This window comes from Typopeltis vanoorti, chromosome 15 (assembly GCF_054136105.1).
Source record: "Typopeltis vanoorti isolate ZY-2024b chromosome 15, IOZ_Tvanoo_1.0, whole genome shotgun sequence".
Taxonomy (NCBI): domain Eukaryota; kingdom Metazoa; phylum Arthropoda; class Arachnida; order Uropygi; family Thelyphonidae; genus Typopeltis; species Typopeltis vanoorti.
In genome coordinates this window covers 27,919,403-27,940,134 of record NC_143563.1, presented here as the reverse complement: position 1 = coordinate 27,940,134, position 20,732 = coordinate 27,919,403, and the positions used below count along the sequence as shown (strand labels likewise).

The 20,732-nt window shown below is 35.2% G+C and overlaps 1 protein-coding gene across 2 annotated transcripts in view; it reads left to right on the top strand.

Moving 5' to 3' along the window:
• LOC150098544 (uncharacterized) overlaps positions 1 to 20,732 on the top strand; it is a 610,245-nt gene that overhangs the window by 212,993 nt on the left and 376,520 nt on the right. For both annotated transcript variants that reach the window (XM_090405300.1, XM_090405297.1), the window contains exons 14-15: positions 19,376 to 19,657; positions 20,039 to 20,181. In XM_090405300.1, the coding sequence (XP_090261426.1) occupies positions 19,376 to 19,657; positions 20,039 to 20,181 (425 nt within the window). The remainder of the gene's footprint in view (positions 1 to 19,375; positions 19,658 to 20,038; positions 20,182 to 20,732) is intronic.

Sequence of the window (20,732 nt, the reverse complement as noted above, 5' to 3'; positions counted from 1 at the left end):
TAGTACTAAGTGAGGGTTACTAATCTCTTGCTCTGACCAGCTGTTTTTATAAGATATTGTAGGAAATCGTTAATGCTAGACATCTGTGGTATCTAGAATGGTGGAGTAACCAGCTCTTTGCTTGAGCAAAAGACACAATTTTTACTAATCTTGCTGAGCCATATACTGTCAGGCAGATCATGTCAGGCTTTGATGAAATTGCATGAACTTTTACTGATTTTCAAATGATTAATTTATATAAATGTAATTTATATGTTGATTAGGCCATACATGATATTTGTTATAGACCTTAGGGAGTCATGTGGGAATGCTATGAAAAACAGCATTGCCCAATCTTTAAAAGTTCTTCTCTTGTACATGATATGTTTACTTATTTAACTATTTATTTTTATTACCCATTGTAGTCCTGTAACTTACAATTATGTGTAGTAATCTTTGCTATTCTTGTACCAATAAACCCCAAACCAATCAATAAATCAATCCAAAGATATTACAAAGTTTACCACTAACTATTTTGATGTGGTTCCCACCCACAAAAGGTTATTTGCAAACCTATAGTGCCTTTGTATCTTGGGTAGGCTAAGGATTTTTTTTTTTTTTTTTGTATTTTATTTAAATCTATTTTTTACATAGGCTTCGGAAACCTTGCTCTATAGAGAGACCAAACATGGAACTTTTCCAAGCTACTTCAAGACTCCATTAAGTGGGGCAGTGGTCTCACACTGGTGATCCATGCCTGCAGCAAGAGTCAAACCACGACCTGTTGATTGAAGAGTGAATATGCTAACCGGTCAGCCATCCAAGCTAGTGCAGTGTGAGCTGTTGTTCAAACTGTACGGTATCATGCCTTTTCTTACTTATTCACTGATAAAGCAGTTGCAATCCTTTCTGGTATCCTATTCCACTCACTTATCACTCTCACTCTTCAAGCAAAAAAAATCTAGTCTTCATATCCTTGTTAAACCACATTTTTACACAACTTCCATGTGAAACTGCTTGTTCTTTCCCCTTCTTGTCAAGTACTAAAAATTTACAGAACATTTTACAAATTTACAAAATTTACAAATTTTGTAAAATTAAATGTAAATTTAAATTACAAATTTACAAAAAAATAAATTTACAAGAAAAAAGTGTTACAGTAAAACTAAAGTTTTACTCTAACATGGTAGTTGTTTCCATAATTTGCGTAATGTATTCTGATCACTGTAAGCATGAAGGAAAGGACCTGCATCAATCATTTATTCTGCATCAATCCTATAAAACTCCTTTAGTAATTTATATATTTCTGTCATATTTCCTCTTCTGTCCCAGCTAAACTTTGTAATTTTCAATTCAATCTATCCTGAGCATTCCACAATTTATCACCACCCTGATGACATGTCTGAATCCTCTGTACCATTTTCTCATTCCTAAGAAACATAGACAACCAAATCAGTACCCAGATATAAGCATATCAGAGCCTTATAAAGAGAGATGGTAACTTTCTTTTAATTATTTTTGGTTGGTTTCAACTTACTGTGTAAATCACTGGAGAAAATAAATTCAGATATAATGGACTTTCTGAAAGAAGAAGAATAGAAGAAATAATTACTGAAATAAGCAGTTATACTTTACGTAGTGCTGAGGGAGATCATCAAGGAAGAGTTGGAATTACGATTTCTAAAAGATGCAAAAATAACATTCTTGAATTTAAACGGTCTCCCAGACTGTTTAAATACACAAAGATTATTGAAGAAAAAATAAAAGAGTTTGAGAACAGGAACCAAACCTTTGAGATTCAATGGTAAGCCTTGAAGAAAACCCTGATTGATAGAGAGGCATGTAGTGAAGTTGTCTGCAAGGATAGAAAAATCAGAACTCCATGGTGGACACAGGAAGTTAAAGAGGCAGTGAAGGAAAAGAAGAAAGCATATCAAAAGTTCCTGGCAAATAAGTCAGCTTGTGCTCTTAGAGAATACAGAGACAAATGCAAGAAAGCTAAACACTGTGTAAAACTAGCTAAACAAAAATCATGGGAGGACTTTGGCAAGAACATAGAAAATAAATATCAAGAAGGTAGAAAGATATTCTGGAGGTTGTTGAAGAAGTTTAGAAATGGAGGAAAGAGAAATTGTAAATGGAATTAGAGATGATAAAGATGACATGAAAACTGGAGAAAAAGATATCCTTGAAGTATGGAGTAATTACTTCGAAAAATTGCTAAATGAAACAAGCGCTGACAGCACAGTGGCATACAGTCAGGAATACATATCCATACTTGAAGTAGAAAAAGCCTGAAATGTGGAAAGGCAGCAAGAGTAGATGATATTCGATCAGAAATGGAGGTATAAAAGTCTTGCAGTGGTAGCACTGCATAGTTCAGAAGGCCTGGACAGAGGGACGAATTCCTGACGATTGGAGTACAGCTCTCATAGTACCCATATATAAAAAGGGAAATAAAACTGAATGTGAGAATTACAGGGGTATTTCTCTACTGAGTGTTCCTGGCAAGATTTATGCAAGTATACTTGAGAAATGGTTGAGAAGAATTGTGGAAGATAAACTTGGTGAAGAACAAGCTGAATTCAGGCCAAATAGAGGTTGTCAGGATCAGATCTTCACTTTACGACAAATAGTTGAGAAAGCATGGGAATATAACAAAGATCTGTATTTAAGTTTTGTCGATCTGGAAAAGGCATATGACAAGGTGCCAAGAGAAAAGCTATTCAATACACTACAGTTATATGGTGTCAATGGGACATTATATCAAGCAATACTTAGTCTTTATTTGAGTTGCAAGTCAGCAGTTAGAATTGAAGGAAGTACAGGAAGATGGTTTAATGTTAAAACTGGTGTGAGACAAGGATGTACATTATCCCCTCTGTTATTCATTATCTATATGGATCACATTATGAAGGAAAGTGGTATTAAACCTGATATCAAAATTGGAGATGTTAATGTCAGCATCTTTGCTTTATGCGATTATGTTATACTTCTAAATAAATCCGCTACAAGTCTGCAAGATTCCCTGACTAAATTGAGTAGTTGTTGTAATAGATATGTATGAAGGTCAGCAATAACAAGACAAAGAATGGGTCACATTATGAAGGAAAGTGGTATTAAGCCTGATATCAAAATTGGAGATGTTAATGTTAGCTCTTTGCTTTATGCAGGTGATGTTATACTTCTAAATAAATCCTCTACAAGTCTGCAAGATTCCCTGACTAAATTGAGTAGCTGTTGTAATAGATATGTTATGAAGATCAGCAGTAACAAAACAAAGACAATGAAAATAGGCAGAAGCATTGAAAATGTCAACTGCATTCTGAATGGAGAACCTGTGGAACAAGTAAAACATTTCAACTACTTAGGCACGATTTTTAGTGAAGATGGTAAATTAAATATGGAAGTAGACAACAGAATCAACAAAGCTAATATGGTAGGAAGTCATTTGAATAAATTCATATGGAATAAGAGAGAAATTAGTCAGAATACTAAATTAACTGTATACAAGATAGTATTCAAACCAGTTTTAACTTATGGATCTGAGAGCTGGGTCAGAAGTAAAACACTTGATCAAAGACTAGAGACTGCAGATATGAGATTCCTGAGAAAGATTAGGGGCACGAACAGATGGCATCAATGGCAATATCATATTAAAAATGAGGATATTAGGAAAGAACTTGACATTGTCAGTGTCTAGGAATGCATTAGCAGAGCTAATCTCAGGTGGTATGGTCACTTAAATAGAATGGGAAAGGAAAGATTAGCAAAACAATTTTCTCTGCCAGGTTGGCAGGAAAAAGATCTAGAGGAAGACCAAGATATAGGTGGATTGATATGGTAAAAAAAGTGCCTTAGACGATAGAAATATAAGATCTGATAATGTTGGAGTCTTGACAAGTAACAGACCGATTTAGAGGAAAATTGTAGATAGGAGTTAGTAATGATGTAAATTTTTCACATAGTACTATCATATTATGTACCTCCCTTGAGGGTACATGGCAGGAATTTGATGATGATGAATTATACTTTAAGAATTACAACTTGTGGAAAATCAAATAATGTAGTCTAATACAAATATATGCACCCCCTTCCTGTTGTTCAGATAAAGAAATTAATAATTTCTATAAAGATCTCTCTAACACTTTCAGAGATAGCACATGTCACTGAAAAATTGTAATGGGAGACTTTACTTATAAAGTAGGCAAGAAAAATTAGCATGGCAAAAGTGCTTTAGATACAAGTCATGAACCAAAGAAATGATAGAGGACAATGACTTGCTGAATTTGCAGAGAGCCAGGGATTGTATGCAGGAAATCCTTGTTTTAAAAAGCGAACTAAACATAAATGGACTCAGAAATCACCAGATGGAGAAGTTTTTGAAGATCACCGAATTGAGAAGAAATTGATAATATTATGGTAAATACCATGGAAATACTGTAAGATGTATTTGTTATCAATCACTTTAATTATGGTAGTGATCACAGGCTAGTGAGAGCTTGGATAAAAATAAACATCAAGAGTGAGAGATTGAAATTTTAATGAAAAAAACCACACTAGAAGGTGAAGACATAATAAACCATAACAAAAAATTTGAGGAAATAATAGAAGGAAAGTTGAAGGGAAGAAGTATGAATGAATCAGGCTTATCTGATAGAATGGAGGAAATAATAATATAATAATAATACAATAATAGAAGTTACTAAAACTTTAAGAAAATCATTACCAGCAAATGTAACTTCTAGAAAAAAAAAAAAAAACTTTATAAACACTTGATGTAATAAAGACCTCAAAAAAAGGATATTGGATGGATAATGAGACCAGAACAGACCAATATGGTCTATACCCATATTAAGTGTTATGATGATGTGATAAAAAAAGAATGTGGGGAAGGGGAATTAAGGAAAAATGAGACACAGAAAGTATAAAAATTTGTGGAAATGTGAAAGTTAGAAAAGAAATAAAAAATGACATCAGAAAATATAATTTAAGAACAATAAAAGAAAATAAAAAAATCTTTAAAAATGATCAAACAAGGGTCATATGAAAGGAAAACATGATTCCAAAACTGAAATATAAGCAAGGAATAGTACAGTACAACAGAGAAGAAATAAAGAAAATATGTGGTGAGTTTTGTAGGGACCTAAACATAGGAAAGGAAACAGATACAAATCCTCCATTATATTTAGATGAGGCAGAACCACCAATCATAATGGAAGAACTATATTAGCACTCGAATCAGCAAAGAATCATGCAAGTCCTGGAGAAGATGGTGTATTACAAGAACACATCAAATCAGTAGGTTTACAGTTTTATAAAGTCATATTGGATATGTTCAAAGATATTTTAACTACAGAAAAAATTCCAGTACAATGACATAAATCTTTGAATATCTTATTACATAAAAATGACAGTACAGATTATATCAATAACTATAGGCCAATCAGTTGGCTATCACAATTGTACAAAATGTTTATATCCATTATATTAATGGGAACCACAAGAATTTTGGCATGATGCACAGATGTGAACAAGCAGGATTCAGAGAAAGATTCTCTGCAATAGATCATATTCGCACTATTAACCAAGTAATAAAAAAATGCTTCTTCTTTTCACTATAAAGCATAAATGCTTGTAGTGACTCTACTTTCAAAGACCATCCCGTGACATTTCCATGGTCTTCATCTCTTTTCCCCCCTCTGGTATCCAGTTCTTTACTTTTTTTTTTGGCCCATATGTTATTTTGCATTCTTTACTACATTATTATTCCATTTTCTGCTTTCCATTTTTGGATCCAATCATTTATTGGCTGTATTTACAATTTTCTCTGATTTGTGAATTCTGGATTTTCTTTAATGTTACATTTTCAGTTTTTCTTGATATTTTCATGTCAGTAATTTCATTGATTTGTCTAATTTTTGTAGTTGCTGCTGCACATGCCAGCACTGATCTGATTACTCCTATATAGATTCTTATTTTTGTTTGTTTGCTTATGTTCTTATTCTTCCAGATGAGGCTGTTGAGACAACCAGATATTCTACTAGCTTTTATTGTTTGTTCTTGTACTTCATTTTGTGTGATGCCATAACTGTTTTTTCTATTCCTAAATATTTAATTTTACTAACTTGTTCAGTTATTCTCCTTTTAATTTCTAATTAGCATGGGTGTTCTTTGGCAGCTGTCATTGTTTTAGTTTTTTCTGTTGATATCTTCTTATTTTTCTTTTCTGCTGCATTATTGAATGTATTTAGTAAACTTTTGTAGGTCATCTTCATTTTCTGCTAGTAAGATTCTATCATCAGCATATCCAATTATTCTTGTTTTTTTATTTTTAATTTGTATTCCATATTTTTCCATTTTGTTTATTCTTTTATTATTTCATCCATCACTAAATTAAATAAAGTTGGACTTAATGAATCAGTTCGTCTAATTGCTTTGATTATTTTAATTTCTCCAGTTTGTCCTTGTTCTATATTTATGATGTAACTGTTATCTGTATATATATTTTTAATTACTTCTAAACTTTGTTTTGGTATTTTTCTAATTTTTAATGTGGTTATTATATATTTTAACTGTATTCTTTCAAATGCTTTTGTTGAATCAATTAACAATTGATTGAAGTATGCCAGGTGGCATTTTGCTAGAAGGTTTCTGTAAAGAAGGCTCCTGGATTCAGATAAGTTTTTTTAACTAATTGTAAATAAGTGTGTGTTTATATGTAAGACTTGGGGTAGAAGTTGTGCACTTATTTGTTTCCAAAGTTGAGTTTTAAGTTAAGCGTTTGTTTACAGATTCGTTGAACTAGCATGCTGATACAACATGGCGGTGAAAGGCAAGTCGTTGCATAAGTCTGTGCAAGAGGCAAATAGGATAGTGTAGATTTCTCAAAATTGATACTGTGCTGTGAGTGTAGTATGCATGCATGAGGAGATGTCACGAATGTTTATGGAGAGGCTGAATAAGAGAAAGAATGAGTATGGGTATGTAGGAAGTGCGATATTCTGATGGACCGTGAAGCTTGGAGTAGGGAACATGATGTCATAACTAACATGGTAATTGAAGATTGTGTGAATATTTAGAGAGTGTGTGGAAACAATAGCATGGTTGATTGACGATAAAGTGGCTAATAATTTATATAACATTATCATTAATTTCACTCTGTTTTTTTAAAGTGTGCAGTAATGACATCAAGAAACAAAGTGCCGGTAAGGTGACAAGAGGGATCAATGGCGAAAAAGCATGTGTTCTGGCAATAAAATAGTGAGATAGATGATAGTGAAAAAAGGATGCAAGATTTGAAAGCTGAGTTGAAGATATGGCAGATGTGGAGTGAAATGAAGAGAATTGTAGACATGTATGGAAGAAGTGAAGAAGACAAAAACAAATGATGACAGTATAGAAATGGTAATGAAAGACTTGCGAGTGCCATTGTATGGTGATTTGATTATTAGAGATGTAATAAATGAGAAGGTGCACAAGGTTTGTTTTCCTGAAAGTGAAATGAATAGAGTGATTGAGGTGTTGGATATGAGGACTAAGCGAGCAAAGATGGTATTGGGGACAAATGACTTGACTGGGGACGAGGAGAATGTAAGGCTGGGTATCAGAAGGTTGTTGAGAAGGATAAAAAATAATAATATGGTAGGAAAGGTATTCAGTGTATTGCCCAGGTGTGGCAGTGATGAGATGAGGAAGAGAACAAGAGTTATGAATGATATATGTTAGCAGAAATGTGTGAAGAAAAAGGAGTGCAGCTTGTTAATGTGTGGAATGAGTCTGAAGGAAGAACTGACTGTATAAGAGTGATGAACTGCATTTGAATGGTTTTGGTGTGAGCAATTTAGAGAGACTGCTGCTGCTGGAAGGGAGAGTAATAAGTGTAGAGAATGAATCTGAGCAAGAAAGAAGTGATATGAAAGAGCAGGAGAGTAAGGAAGGAGAGATTAAAGGGGTGCTTATAAATGAAAATGTGGGTAGCATGAGTGTAGAGAATGACAGAACAAGTGTGCAAGACAAACAGGGAAATGGGGAGACAGGGTAGACAGGGGAACACCGCATGAGAAAGGTTGAATGAGTGTATAGACAAAAAGGGAAGGGGATGACCTAGGATCAAGAGGAAAACAGTTGGATTTGGATTTGAAGAAGGTTCTGGGATGAGTAAAGAGAAAAAGAAATGGCTCGAGGAAAGTATGGAGAAATCGCATCTAATAAGTGGTATCAGTGAAACTTGTTATAGATCTAGAAATCAGCTGTTATGTTTGTATATGAATGCCAACTATGTCTCATAAGTGAGACATGGTTGGGTGAGGATGACATCCTGACAGGAATAGAGATGGAAGGGTATGATGTTTTTTGTGAAAATAGAAAGGATAAAAAAAGGGATGGAGTGCTATTGATGATAGCACTCCATCCAATTACCACTATTTCACCCAAAGGGGGAAAATAGTGGTAATAGTTTTGAAGCAGTATGGGTGTGAGATAGAGATGAATAGAATGAAATTTCTTGTTGAATGCTGCTATAGAAATGGTAATGTGGATGGTAGTGACCAGTAAATGTTTAAGCAGATTAGCCAAGCAACATCATCATAGGATGATGATGTTGCTTGGAACATCATCTTATCATCTTATCATAGGATGTTGTTATAAATGAAGTGTCAAATCTTCCTCCAGTTGGTGAGAGTGACCATGAAGTGATTACCTGGTTGGTTGCCAGCCATGTAAGTACTTCTGTGAGGAAAGGGTATATGTGGAACTAGAAGGCTGGTGATTATTAAAAGCTCTGGAGACAGCTTGGAGCTGCAACATGGAATGATACGTTCGGTGGAAAGGAGATCAGTGCTTCTTGGGTGATATTCAAGAACTATCTAATGGAAAATAAATTAAAGATACCAAGAGATTATATACTTGGTTTAATCCTTTATCCAAGTGTAAGCAAACAAGTTTTCCCCTGAACTATTTTCAGGACTGGGACAATTCCTATAAAGAAGCTAATGACTTCACATCACTTTCCTTAGTATCCCATAATAATGCGAAGCACATCTCCTTGCAGACATGTATAATGCTATGCATTATGTGAAGGGTCACTACCCAGACCAGTTTCGACATTTATTGAGGTCTCATCAATGGAAGCCAGACCAGGAGGTGATACTAAGATTGAAGTAATTCAGAAGTCATATTTTCATATACAAGAGTAGCCAAAAGATGTCACACCTTATTATTAAAATACTCTAGATTAGAGAAATCGTGTGTAAAGGCTTAAGTGCTGTGAGGACATCATGTTGGAAGCTTAATGGATTTTTTACAACACTCAAAAAGAATTAAAATAGAATTTAATACTTCCTATATTTCGTCCTAGTCACTAGGACATCTACGGGGATTACAAAAACAGTTAATGTAACATACACACAAATAATAAACAATACTGAGCCCAACCACGTGGGTGACACTAAAGTCCTATCTAGTTGGAGCGCCCTCTAAGGGCAGTAGTAGGTGGCCTGGAATGTAAGGTGGGACCTCTGGTGATGAGAGTTTCCCAAATCTTCGGAAGCTTACAACCGTATTTATTCAGATTTGGTTGGTTTTTGAGAGCTGCTGCTGCTTCCAAGAAAAGTCTGTCTTTCTTGAATTTGCTGTGGTGAAGCATGGTGGTTTTCTTCCAAGATACCCTGTGGGTGGTATCCAAAAAATGGTCAGCCAAGCCTGAATGGCCATAGTTGTGTTTGCAGATGTAAGACTTGTGTTCCTCTAAGCGGATGGATGCTGATCTGCCTGTCTGTCCAAAGTACGCCAGCTTACAGGCACAGGGTACTTTGTAAACTCCAGGCAGAGAGAGAGGAGGGAGCTGATCTTTCGTAGAACGGATAAGGGTAGCAAGTTTGTGGTGGGGCTTATATGCTGTGTGTAGGTTGTACTTTTTTAGTATCTTGGCTATTTTTTCGGATGTGCCACGGATGTAGGGTATGGTGATGGCATTTTTAAATTCTTGTTGACGAGAAGGACGGGGAATGGGGGGTCGGAGTTGCTTATTTTTTTGATACTGTGATCACTGTAGCCATTGGAGAGGAAAGTGTTGTGTATGTGGTTAAGCTCAGTAGTGAGGGCGGTTCCACTGGAACAAAGATTGTGGGCTCTCTTGGTAAGAGTTTTAATAATGCCAAATTGTTGAGGGGGGTGGTGGTGGGAGAGTTTGTGAATGTATCTGCCTGTGTGTGTAGGTTTTCTGTATACAGTGAAGGCAAGTGTATCATTAGGCAGGCGTGTGACTAAGGTGTCTAGGAAGAGTAAGCAATTGTTCTTTTCTTTTTCCATAGTAAACTGGATTCTTGGATGTAGGCTATTGAGATGACTGAGGAAGGAGTCTAACGTGTCTGGGCCATGTGGCCAAATAGAGAACACATCATCTACATATCTTAGCCAGATAGAAGGTTTGAGTGGGGCTGAGTCAATGGCTCATTTTTCGAAATCTTCCATATAGAAATTGGCAAGGCGGGTGAGAGGAGGGAACCCATGACGGTTCCCTCTATCTGCTTGTAGATTTTGTTCATCCAAGAGAAATACCCAGAGTTAATGGCAAAGGAAAAGAGATCTATGATGTCGGGGGGAAAAACATTTTCTAAGAGAGATAAGGTGTCAGTTAAGGGAATATTGGTAAACAAAGAGGAGATATCAAAGCTTACCAATATGTCTGTCTTATTCAAGGTCAAGGTTAAATTTTCTGTGAGAGCTTTAAAGTGGGTAGAGTTTTTTATAAAGGAAGTGGACCTTCCAGTGAGGGGGGGGGGGGACAGAGAGTTGGCCAGCTGTTTAGACAGTCTATAGCAAGGTGCATTGGTGGCATCTACTATAGGCCTGAGTGGGGAATTGGGTTTGTGGATTTTTGGTAAACCGTAAATTCGGGGGGGGGGGAACGGGAGCGGAAAGGTTTAAGTTTTTTCGTGACGTCAGGGGGCCAGGAAGATACTTTTTTAAGTAAGATTTTTAATTTCTTAACTTGTGTTTTTGTGGGGTCGTGTTCTAGCGGGATGTAAGTAGTGCGATCGCGGAGTATAATGTTCATTTGTGTATGTTACATTAACTGTTTTTGTAATCCCTGTAGATGTCCTAGTGACTAGGATGAAATATAGGAAGTATTAAATTCTATTTTAATTATTTTTGAGTGTTGTAAAAAATCCATTAAGCCTCCAACATGATGTCCTCACAGCACTTAAGCCTCTACACACGAATTCTAATCATTCATGGAGAAGATTTAGCACGCAAATCTAAGCAATACGGTAAGTCAAAACTACGACTATCTAGGCAACTAAATAGGCTGGCCTTCTTAAAACGATGTCGGGATACAAGAGTGATACCGAACAGTGTTAAAATGAAGATAAATTTCCATTCCAAAAAAGCACTTCGTATATATAACCGGGCCAGCCTGGCATTACTACACGAGCAAATCGCCTCTACTCATGCTACGCTCTCAGTGACAAACGCCGCCATTGGCTCCTTACATTCAGAGCTCTCCACCATTTTTAACCCTGAACTTTGGTCGATTCTCTCCGGTATTTCGGAAACTTCCGCACAGAGAGAATTTCAAAAAATAAAAAATAAACACATCAAGAAATATAACAACCTGGTTAAAGACAAACCACAACCACAAATTCAACCTCTCCATACAGTAAGAAACCTCTCTTCCAAAAGGCTCAACGACGATGCCGTCAGCCCCCTTTGCCTCGGACGTAATTTTGCCCTCACTCCGAAAGAAGTGCCGGTGCTTGACGTAATGGTTAACATCGAACGGGGGATCGGTTGCTTACCGTCGGAGATAGCCAACAAAATCAGACTTGACGTAGCTAACATCCTCGCTCATTCATCGCCGCCAAAAAGTAATTTATCTTATGCCCACGCACTGCTCTCCTGAAACTACGGAAAGAAAAAAGTAGCGTCATCACTAGAGCGGATAAGGGTAATGCCACAGTCGTTCTTAACACCAGTGAATACAATCGTAAAATGAACATTATACTCCGCGATCGCGCTACTTACATCCCGCTAGAACACGAATCCACCAAAACACAAGTTAAGAAATTAAAAATCTTACTTAAAAAAGTATCTTACTGGCACTCTGACGTCACAAAAAAATTTAAACCTTTCCGCTCCCGTCCCCCCCGAATTTACGGTTTACCAAAAATCCACAAACGCAATTCCCCACTCAGGCCTATAGTAGATGCCACCAATGCACCTTGCTATAGACTGTCTAAACAGCTGGCCAACTCTCTGACCCCCCCCTCACTGGAAGGTCCACTTCCTTTATAAAAAACTCTACCCACTTTAAAGCTCTCATAGAAAATTTAACCTTGAATAAGACAGACATATTGGTAAGCTTTGATATCTCCTCTTTGTTTACCAATATTCCCTTAACTGACACCTTATCTCTCTTAGAAAATGTTTTTCCCCCGACATCTTAGATCTCTTTTCTTTTGCCATTAACTCTGGGTATTTCTCTTGGATGAACAAAATCTACAAGCAGATAGAGGGAACCGCCATGGGTTCCCCCCCCCCTCTCACCCCCCTTGCCAATTTCTATATGGAAGATTTCGAAAAATGAGCCATTGACTCAGCCCCACTCAAACCTTCTATCTGGCTAAGATATGTAGATGATGTGTTCTCTATTTGGCCACATGGCCCAGACATGTTAGACTCCTTCCTCAGTCATCTCAATAACCTACATTCAAGAATCCAGTTTACTATGGAAAAGGAAACAATTACTTACCCTTCCTAGACACCTTAGTCACACGCCTGCCTAATGATACACTTGCCTTCACTGTATACAGAAAACCCACACACACAGGCAGATACATTCACAAACTCTCCCACCACCACCCCTCTCAACAATTTGGCATTATTAAAACTCTTACCAAGAGAGCCCACAATCTTTGTTCCAGTGGAACCGCCCTCACTACTGAGCTTAACCACATACACAACACTTTCCTCTCCAATGGCTACAGTGATCACAGTATCAAAAAAATAATCAACTCCCTTCCCATTCCCCGTCCTTCTCGTCAACAAGAATTTAAAAATTCCATCACCATACCCTACATCCGTGGCACATCTGAAAAAATAGCCAAGATACTAAAAAAGTACAACCTACACACAGCATATAAGCCCCACCGCAAACTTGCTACCCTTATCCGTTCTACGAAAAATCAGCTCCCTCCTCTCTCTCTGCCTGGAGTTTACAAAGTACCCTGTTCCTGTAAGCTGGTGTACTTTGGACAGACAGGCAGATCAGCATCCATCCGCTTAGAGGAACACAAGTCTTACATCTGCAAACACAACTATTGCCATTCAGGCTTGGCTGACCATTTTTTGGATACCACCCACAGGGTATCTTGGAAGAAAACCACCATGCTCCACCACAGCAAATTCAAGAAAGAGAGACTTTTCTTGGAAGCAGCAGCAGCTCTCAAAAACCAACCAAATCTGAATAAATACGGTTGTATTAAGCTTCCGAAGATTCGGGAAACACTCATCACCAGAGGGTCCCACCTTACATTCCAGGCCACCTACTACTGCCCTTAGAGGGCGCTCCAACTAGATAGGACTTTAGTGTCACCCACGTGGTTGGGCTCAGTATTGTTTATTATTTGTGTGTATGTTACATTAACTGTTTTTGTAATCCCCGTAGATGTCCTAGTGACTAGGACGAAATATAGGAAGTATTAAATTCTATTTTAATTCTTTTTGAGTGTTGTAAAAAATCCATTAAGCCTCCAACATGATGGATTAGAGAAAGTTGTTCAATTAGCCTCTTTATGAGTTGTCCCATTCCTGAAAATTGTTCAGTCGAAAACTTGTTTGCTTACACTTGGATATAGGATTGAACCAAGTATATAATTTCTTGGTATCTTTAATTTATAATATAACCAAGTGGAAAATCTTCCAAAACTGTCTAGTTGAAGCAATCTCTAAATGTATTCCAAAGGTCAGAAGATTAAATAAGGTAGATGTGAAATGGATGAATGAAGAAATTAAGCATGCAATACAGAAAAAAGGCATTATGGAGCATTACCAATTTGCTTATGTTCTTGCACACAGAACATAAGAGGATTGGTAATAATCAATTCCATGAGGAATGCAAGGAGGGTGACTTGGTTGGTAAGAGTAGCAAAAGTTTAGTATGAGCGGCAGTTAGCAAATGAAGCCAAAAAAAAAAAAACCAGGGTCTTCTTTTGATATGTAGCCAGCAAAAATAAGAATGATTATGGTAGGATGGCATTGATTGGTGAAAATGGTCGAAGGACAACTGCTGCAGAGGATATAATTGAGATATTTAATGAGCAGTTCATGAAGGTCTTTCATTCTTGTTAGTGTGACATCATGGAGAGGGTTAAGTTCCAAAGGAGTGGAAGGAAACAAGCATCAAATTATAGATCAATTTGTGTGTCAGTTGTTATGGTTCAAGTGTTGGAAAGATTGGCAAGAATCAGGATCCAGAATTGTGTTGACAACAGTGGCATTATGGATTTGCTAAAGGAAGACTATGTTTTAGTAATGTATTTACTTATCACAATGAGGTGACAGCAGATAATGCGAGAGATGGAACTTAAAACTTTTATAAGGTATACTTAAAACTTTGATAAGGCTTTTGATAGATTACCATGTGGTAAGTTGATAGTCGAACTAAAGCAGATGGTGGTTGTATATTAGACTAGTGCATTGGATTGGGGATTGACTATCTGATAGGTATCAACAAGTTGTGTATGGGGGGTGGGAGCAGAGAAGAGGAAAGTCACTAGTTGTGTGCCTCAGGAATCTGTTTTAGGGCCAATTGCTGCTTAACTTGTATGGTAATGATATTGGGGAAGATTTGAATGGGGATATTCAGTTGTTTGCAGATGATGCAAAGTTAGGACAAACTATGAGGAATAGTTTGTCCTTACAAGACTTGAATAAATTGAATGAATGGGCATGGAAGTGGGGATGCCAATTTTCAATGTCACAAAATGTAAGGTTTTAAAATTTGGAAAGCAGAGATGGGATGTAGAATTTACTCTTACTAGGGATATATTGTTGGAGAAAATGAGAACAAACCAAGTGTAAGTAAACAAAGCAAACATTTGGATAAAGGATTAAACCAAGAATATAATTTCTTGGCATCTTTAATTTATAGTATAACCAACTGGAAAAACTTCCAGCATCTATCTCTAATTCAGAGTATTTTAATAATAAGGTGGTGTGACACTTTTTTGCTACTCGTATATGGAAATATGACTTCTGCATCACTTCAACCTTGGTATTGCTTTTGGGTCTGGCTCCGACTGATGAAACCTCAATAAAGGTTAAAAACCAGTCTGGGTAGTGGCCCTTCTCATAATGCATAGCATTATACATGTTCACAAGGATATGCGCTTTTTGCATTATGTGGGATACTAAGGCAAGTGATATTAAGTGCATTAATGTGACGTCATTAGCCTCGATATATATGTGTTGCCTGTCCTGAAATTACTTCAGGTGCAAACTTTGTTTGTTTACACTTGGATAAAGGATTAAACCAAGAATATAATTTCTTTTCATCTTTAATTTATAGTATAACCAAGTGGAAAAACTTCCATCACGTAGTAGGTGTATTTTAGTTGTTTGCAGATGATGTAAACAACTAAGCTAATTATTTTGATCTATTAAATCTTGCGTTAGTTATTTTTTATTATATTCTGAAGGAATGTTAAATAATTTTGTGTGAAAGATTACAAAACATTAGCACCATGCATAATAGCAAGAATTAGAAACAAAGAAAGTAGTTATTTTCAACCAAACTTTTTTCATATGCTATTCAACCAAACTAGAATTTATTATTATAAATTCTAGTTTGGTTGAATAGCATATGAAATATTTATAGAAATGGTATGAGACAAATCAACTATCTGTGCAGTTGGGAGTGAAATGTATCACTGAGAGTGAGAGAGAATTATCAGTTAATTTTCTTCTCAAAACTTCTGGACTACTTACAATGTGGAAACGATATTCTAAGGTTGATTGGATTTGGGATTTGTATTTTCAGAGAATGATTGTTCATTTGAGAAGTAATATTCTAGTATTTAGATTGCTTTTAACTCATTGGAGAATAGTTTGGGAAGTAATTTAAGATACATGTCTTGATTGTTTGAGTACTAAAAAGTAGTTTGCCAAATGAAAGGAAGATTGAAAGATAGTCTCATAAGTGAAACTGTGGATAACTCAGGACTGGGTTATCCACAGTATTTTATTTGTGATTGGTGAAAGAAGGCCATTCCTACATATTGAACATTGAAATAAATAAAACAACTTCGGTGTGTGTTTATTCAAAGTTGCATTATTGGCTTTGTATCAAAGCCATCTTCTGTACTAGTTGCATGAGTTAAAATGAACAAAATAAAATAGAATGTTTAAAGTTGTTTAAAGTGATGATCATTTGATGTGATTTATGTGACACTTCAGGCAGTGACTGGGTCCAGACAGCTGTTAGATTTTGGATTTTTGTACTAACAGCAAGTGTTCAACAGAATCACTTCACAAAATTGGGAAAGCCTGAAAACAATCAGTTCTGTTTAAATTTAGCTTGCTAAGATGAGCTTCACAGCTTTCTTTGTAAAGGGTTTCATTAAGAAATTTTTGCAAACAGCAAAAGTTGAATTTCATTAAATCCACATTCCATTTTGAATGGCTCTAACATCAATTTCAGAAAATAAATAATAATGAGAAATGTCAAACATCATTTTCCTTGTCCCCATGATATCTATGAATTTCTGTAATTATGTCCAGAGCACTTCTTTGCACTGAAGGCCTACAAGTCTCCTTTTACTCATTGAGCAAGTTATCTTTCTTTACTGCATTCTCCAAAAGATAGGCTGGAACTATTATATCATGCAGAAGTTTCGCAGGTCTGTTGCTCTTGTGATCTCTTTTACTTTGATATTCCTCTGTGAGAATGGATATCAGACATCCATTCTCACAGAGGAAAACCAGTATTACATCAGTTACCAAGAGTCAAACAAGTCCTTTCTTTCACAGCAAGATCAGACTCAGGTTATCTGTTCCTAGATGTAGACTAGAACTAAGGCTCTTTACAAAAAACATTTCTTAATGGAAAGACTATAAAGAACACTGTGAAACTCTTCTCTACAAACTTGATGGAAATGATAATCTAAGGTTTTCCTGATGTTGGGAAGTGATTCTGTTTAAGACTTATCACTCTTTCTATATTATCAACCATTTAGTCTCTACTGGAAATATTGACTCAATTCACTGAGTCTAAATTATTGTGCTGCATGATGCACTGTTATACTAATTTTGCTTTGTTCATTTTAATTTGAATAAATAGCACAGAATATGGCCTTGATATCTAGCTGAAAATTCTGATTTTCAGCTAGATATCAATGTCTTAATCTCTTGTATGTCATTACATTGTTGTGTTCGTTCATGTATAGAAGAAAGAAGATAGCTAAAAGAATACTCCCCTATTAGCAGAGAGAGAGCTAGAAAGATGTAAAGATAGAAAGCTATCTACCAAGCCATGTAGTTAGTGGCAGAAAAGGAAACTGGCCACTCACCTTCAAGAAGAACGGCTTTAAGATAGGAAGTCATTAAGAAAGCCTATATTAAATCCAGTTTTTTGACCTAGAATATCAAGAACAGTTGGTTTAGAAGGAAACACAGTTTCTGCAACAAGAAACATCAGCATTAACTGATCACTTGTATTTAAACACTCTTAATACTGAGTACCACATCAATTCTTATATTTGAGTAAAAGGAAAAGTATGCATCTCTTATTTGAAATTACTTTCATTGAAAATGCTGTAACAGCATTTTCAATGAAAGTAATTATTTTCTTTAGTTTATTAGACACATGTATTCACAAGGACAGAATTTTATTAGTGACATTTTAAATAGAAACTAATTGGTCATCATTAGTGCATTAGCTTAATCACAAGGTGAAACTCGACCAAAGAATGTTAATCCTATTTACAGAGCTATGCCACCTAATGGGTGGTTACAATAAAATCATTTCAGCCTTCTTAATTGTAATCTTATTTTGATGATGATGACTGTTACTTTCTGGTTGAAATATTTGCAATAATAAAATGATTATATTCTTGTGAGTGTGTGTGTGTGTGTCTAATAAACTCTATTATGCCACAAATGCCATTAAAAACTTATGAAGAATTGTACTGTGTATTAATTTTCTGATCTCTGTTATATTGTATTGCATTTTGTTATTTCGATAGGCATTTTATTATATAGAATTATTACTATATTTCTATACATATAATTATAATAATTATTTCTATATTTCTATATATATAATTATAATAATTATTTCTATATTTCTATACAACTCTATATTTCTATATGCATAAAATGCATATAGAAATATAGAGTTATTTCTATATGCATTATCTATGAAAGAGTTATAATTAACTGCTTTATTTATAGTATTTTAATTGCGATTTAATTTGGAAGTTTTTAAACAGCACAAATCATAAAATTGAAAAAAAAAAATCAATCTCTGTATATATATATATATATATATATGGGAATAAATTTTTAACTTGGGTATATTGTATATTAGGATAACCAAGCAATTTTATATGCTTGGTTATTTTAGCTCCTAATCCCAAGTATGCAAACAATTAAGTTTGCGCCTGAAACAAAGTTCAAGTCTAAAGATGGTACAACACCAGGGCAACTCATTGTAAAGGTGGTTAAAGCTTTGATCACTATTCTTAGTATTTTCCCATAATGTAAAGCACATCTCACTAGAAGATGTATACTGCAATGCATTATGTTGTACCATCTTTAGACTTGAACTTTGTTTCAGGCGCAAACTTAATTGTTTGCATACTTGGGATTAGGAGCTAAAATAACCAAGCATATAAAATTGCTTGGTTATCCTAATATACAATATACCCAAGTTAAAAATTTATTCCCATCAATATCTCCTCCAGAGATTTTTATTAAAACTTAATACACCTTGTTGCAACTTATATAGGTAAAGTTGATAAGGCTTTGTATTACTAAAACCTTGGTATTTAGGGTCTAGCTACTCACTGAGGAGACCTCAAAAAAGGTCGAAACCGGTCTGGGTAGTGACCCCACCCATAATGCATTGCAGTATACATCTTTTAGTGAGATGTGCTTTACATTATGGGAAAATACTAAGAATAGTGATCAAAGCTTTAACCACCTTTACAATGAGTTGCCCTGGTGTTGTACCATCTTTAGACTTGAACTTTGTTTCAGGCGCAAACTTAATTGTTTGCGTACTTGGGATTAGGAGCTAAAATAACCAAGCATATAAAATTGCTTGGTTATCCTAATATATATATATTATTAAAAAATTATTCTGTGTAAAGTTCTGTTTTTTTTTAATTTACAGGTGGTATGCATTTGCACCATGATAAATTTAAAACATTGAGGGAGTTTGCCACATTGATTCAGAATCAAATAGAACAGGAAACTTTGCGTTTACAGGATTTTCTCCTAACCTCACAGACTGTCAGTGAAGAAAAAGAAGAAGAAAAACGGTCTCCAAATTCCAATTCACCTTGCAAGGCAACTATAGAAGAAGATGTATTTGAATTGCTGTCTACTAGTGAGGAAAAAGAAAGAATAGAGCAGAAATTGTCAGCTGCATCACAATATAATGCAGAGGCATCAAGTAAGTTTTTGTGTTTGCAAAAAGCTTTTATTTTATTTTTAATTCTAAAATTTCTGCAATCAGCTTCAGTTTATAGTTTATGTACATTATTAAAGTAATCTTTTGTATAGTTTCAGCAAAATTCACTGTTGCATAAATTTCATCTTTGTTGTAGTTACATAATCTGAAAGAATTTCAACATATGGTGTTGAAAGAATGTCTTCTTTCAATGCCATATTTTATTAATCAAAAGCTTTTATCAAACTACAGTTATCCTGCTTGTAAAATTTTAGAACTGATTTTACGCATCTTCAAATATAATTAAAACTAGCTATTTGGCTTATTTTTCCTTTCATTATTTTACTGTAGGCTTTGAGGTTTTTATGATTTTTTTATTTTCAGTTGTGCCTCTTCAGGCAGATGTTTCTAATGAACAACAAAGAATTGCAGCAACTAAAATTCAAGCTTTTTATCGTCGCTATAAAACACGAAAAAAAAAATTGGAAGAGCGGCTTACTTTTAAAACAACTGAACAGAATGAATCAGTAAGTAAAACAGAAATTTGTTTGCATTTCCAAATAATTTTATGTAATGATACTTTATGTATAAATGTCCTTAGATTCAAAATGATAAAATTCTGAAAAGTTTACACAAAATTTCAAGGAAGCCCAATTCATTGCATTGTATTATTCCCATAAGAGCTGATTTTGGATTCTAAAACTATTAGTCATATTAGTAATCTGAGTCCTTCTAGCAGGAGAGGATAAGAAACATCGAGCACTCTAGGAGAGGAGACAGTATTTGTACTGAAGGGCATTTACCATGGCAACAAATGCCCCTTGAGAAAAAAAAAAAAGATAGTGAATTATTTGAAAAACATATGTGCCTAGGATAGACACAGTTAAGAGATGCATTTAATGCTTATAGAAAGCTGCACACAATGTAAGAGACATAAATAGTCATACCATATTATCCAGAACTGTTTCTTCCAATGACACAACACTTACTACAGAATTATGTGTATTACACTTTTAGTGAATGCCTACAACCCCTATCCTGTAAAGTGGATTATAAAATAAAATTAAAAAAAGAAAAA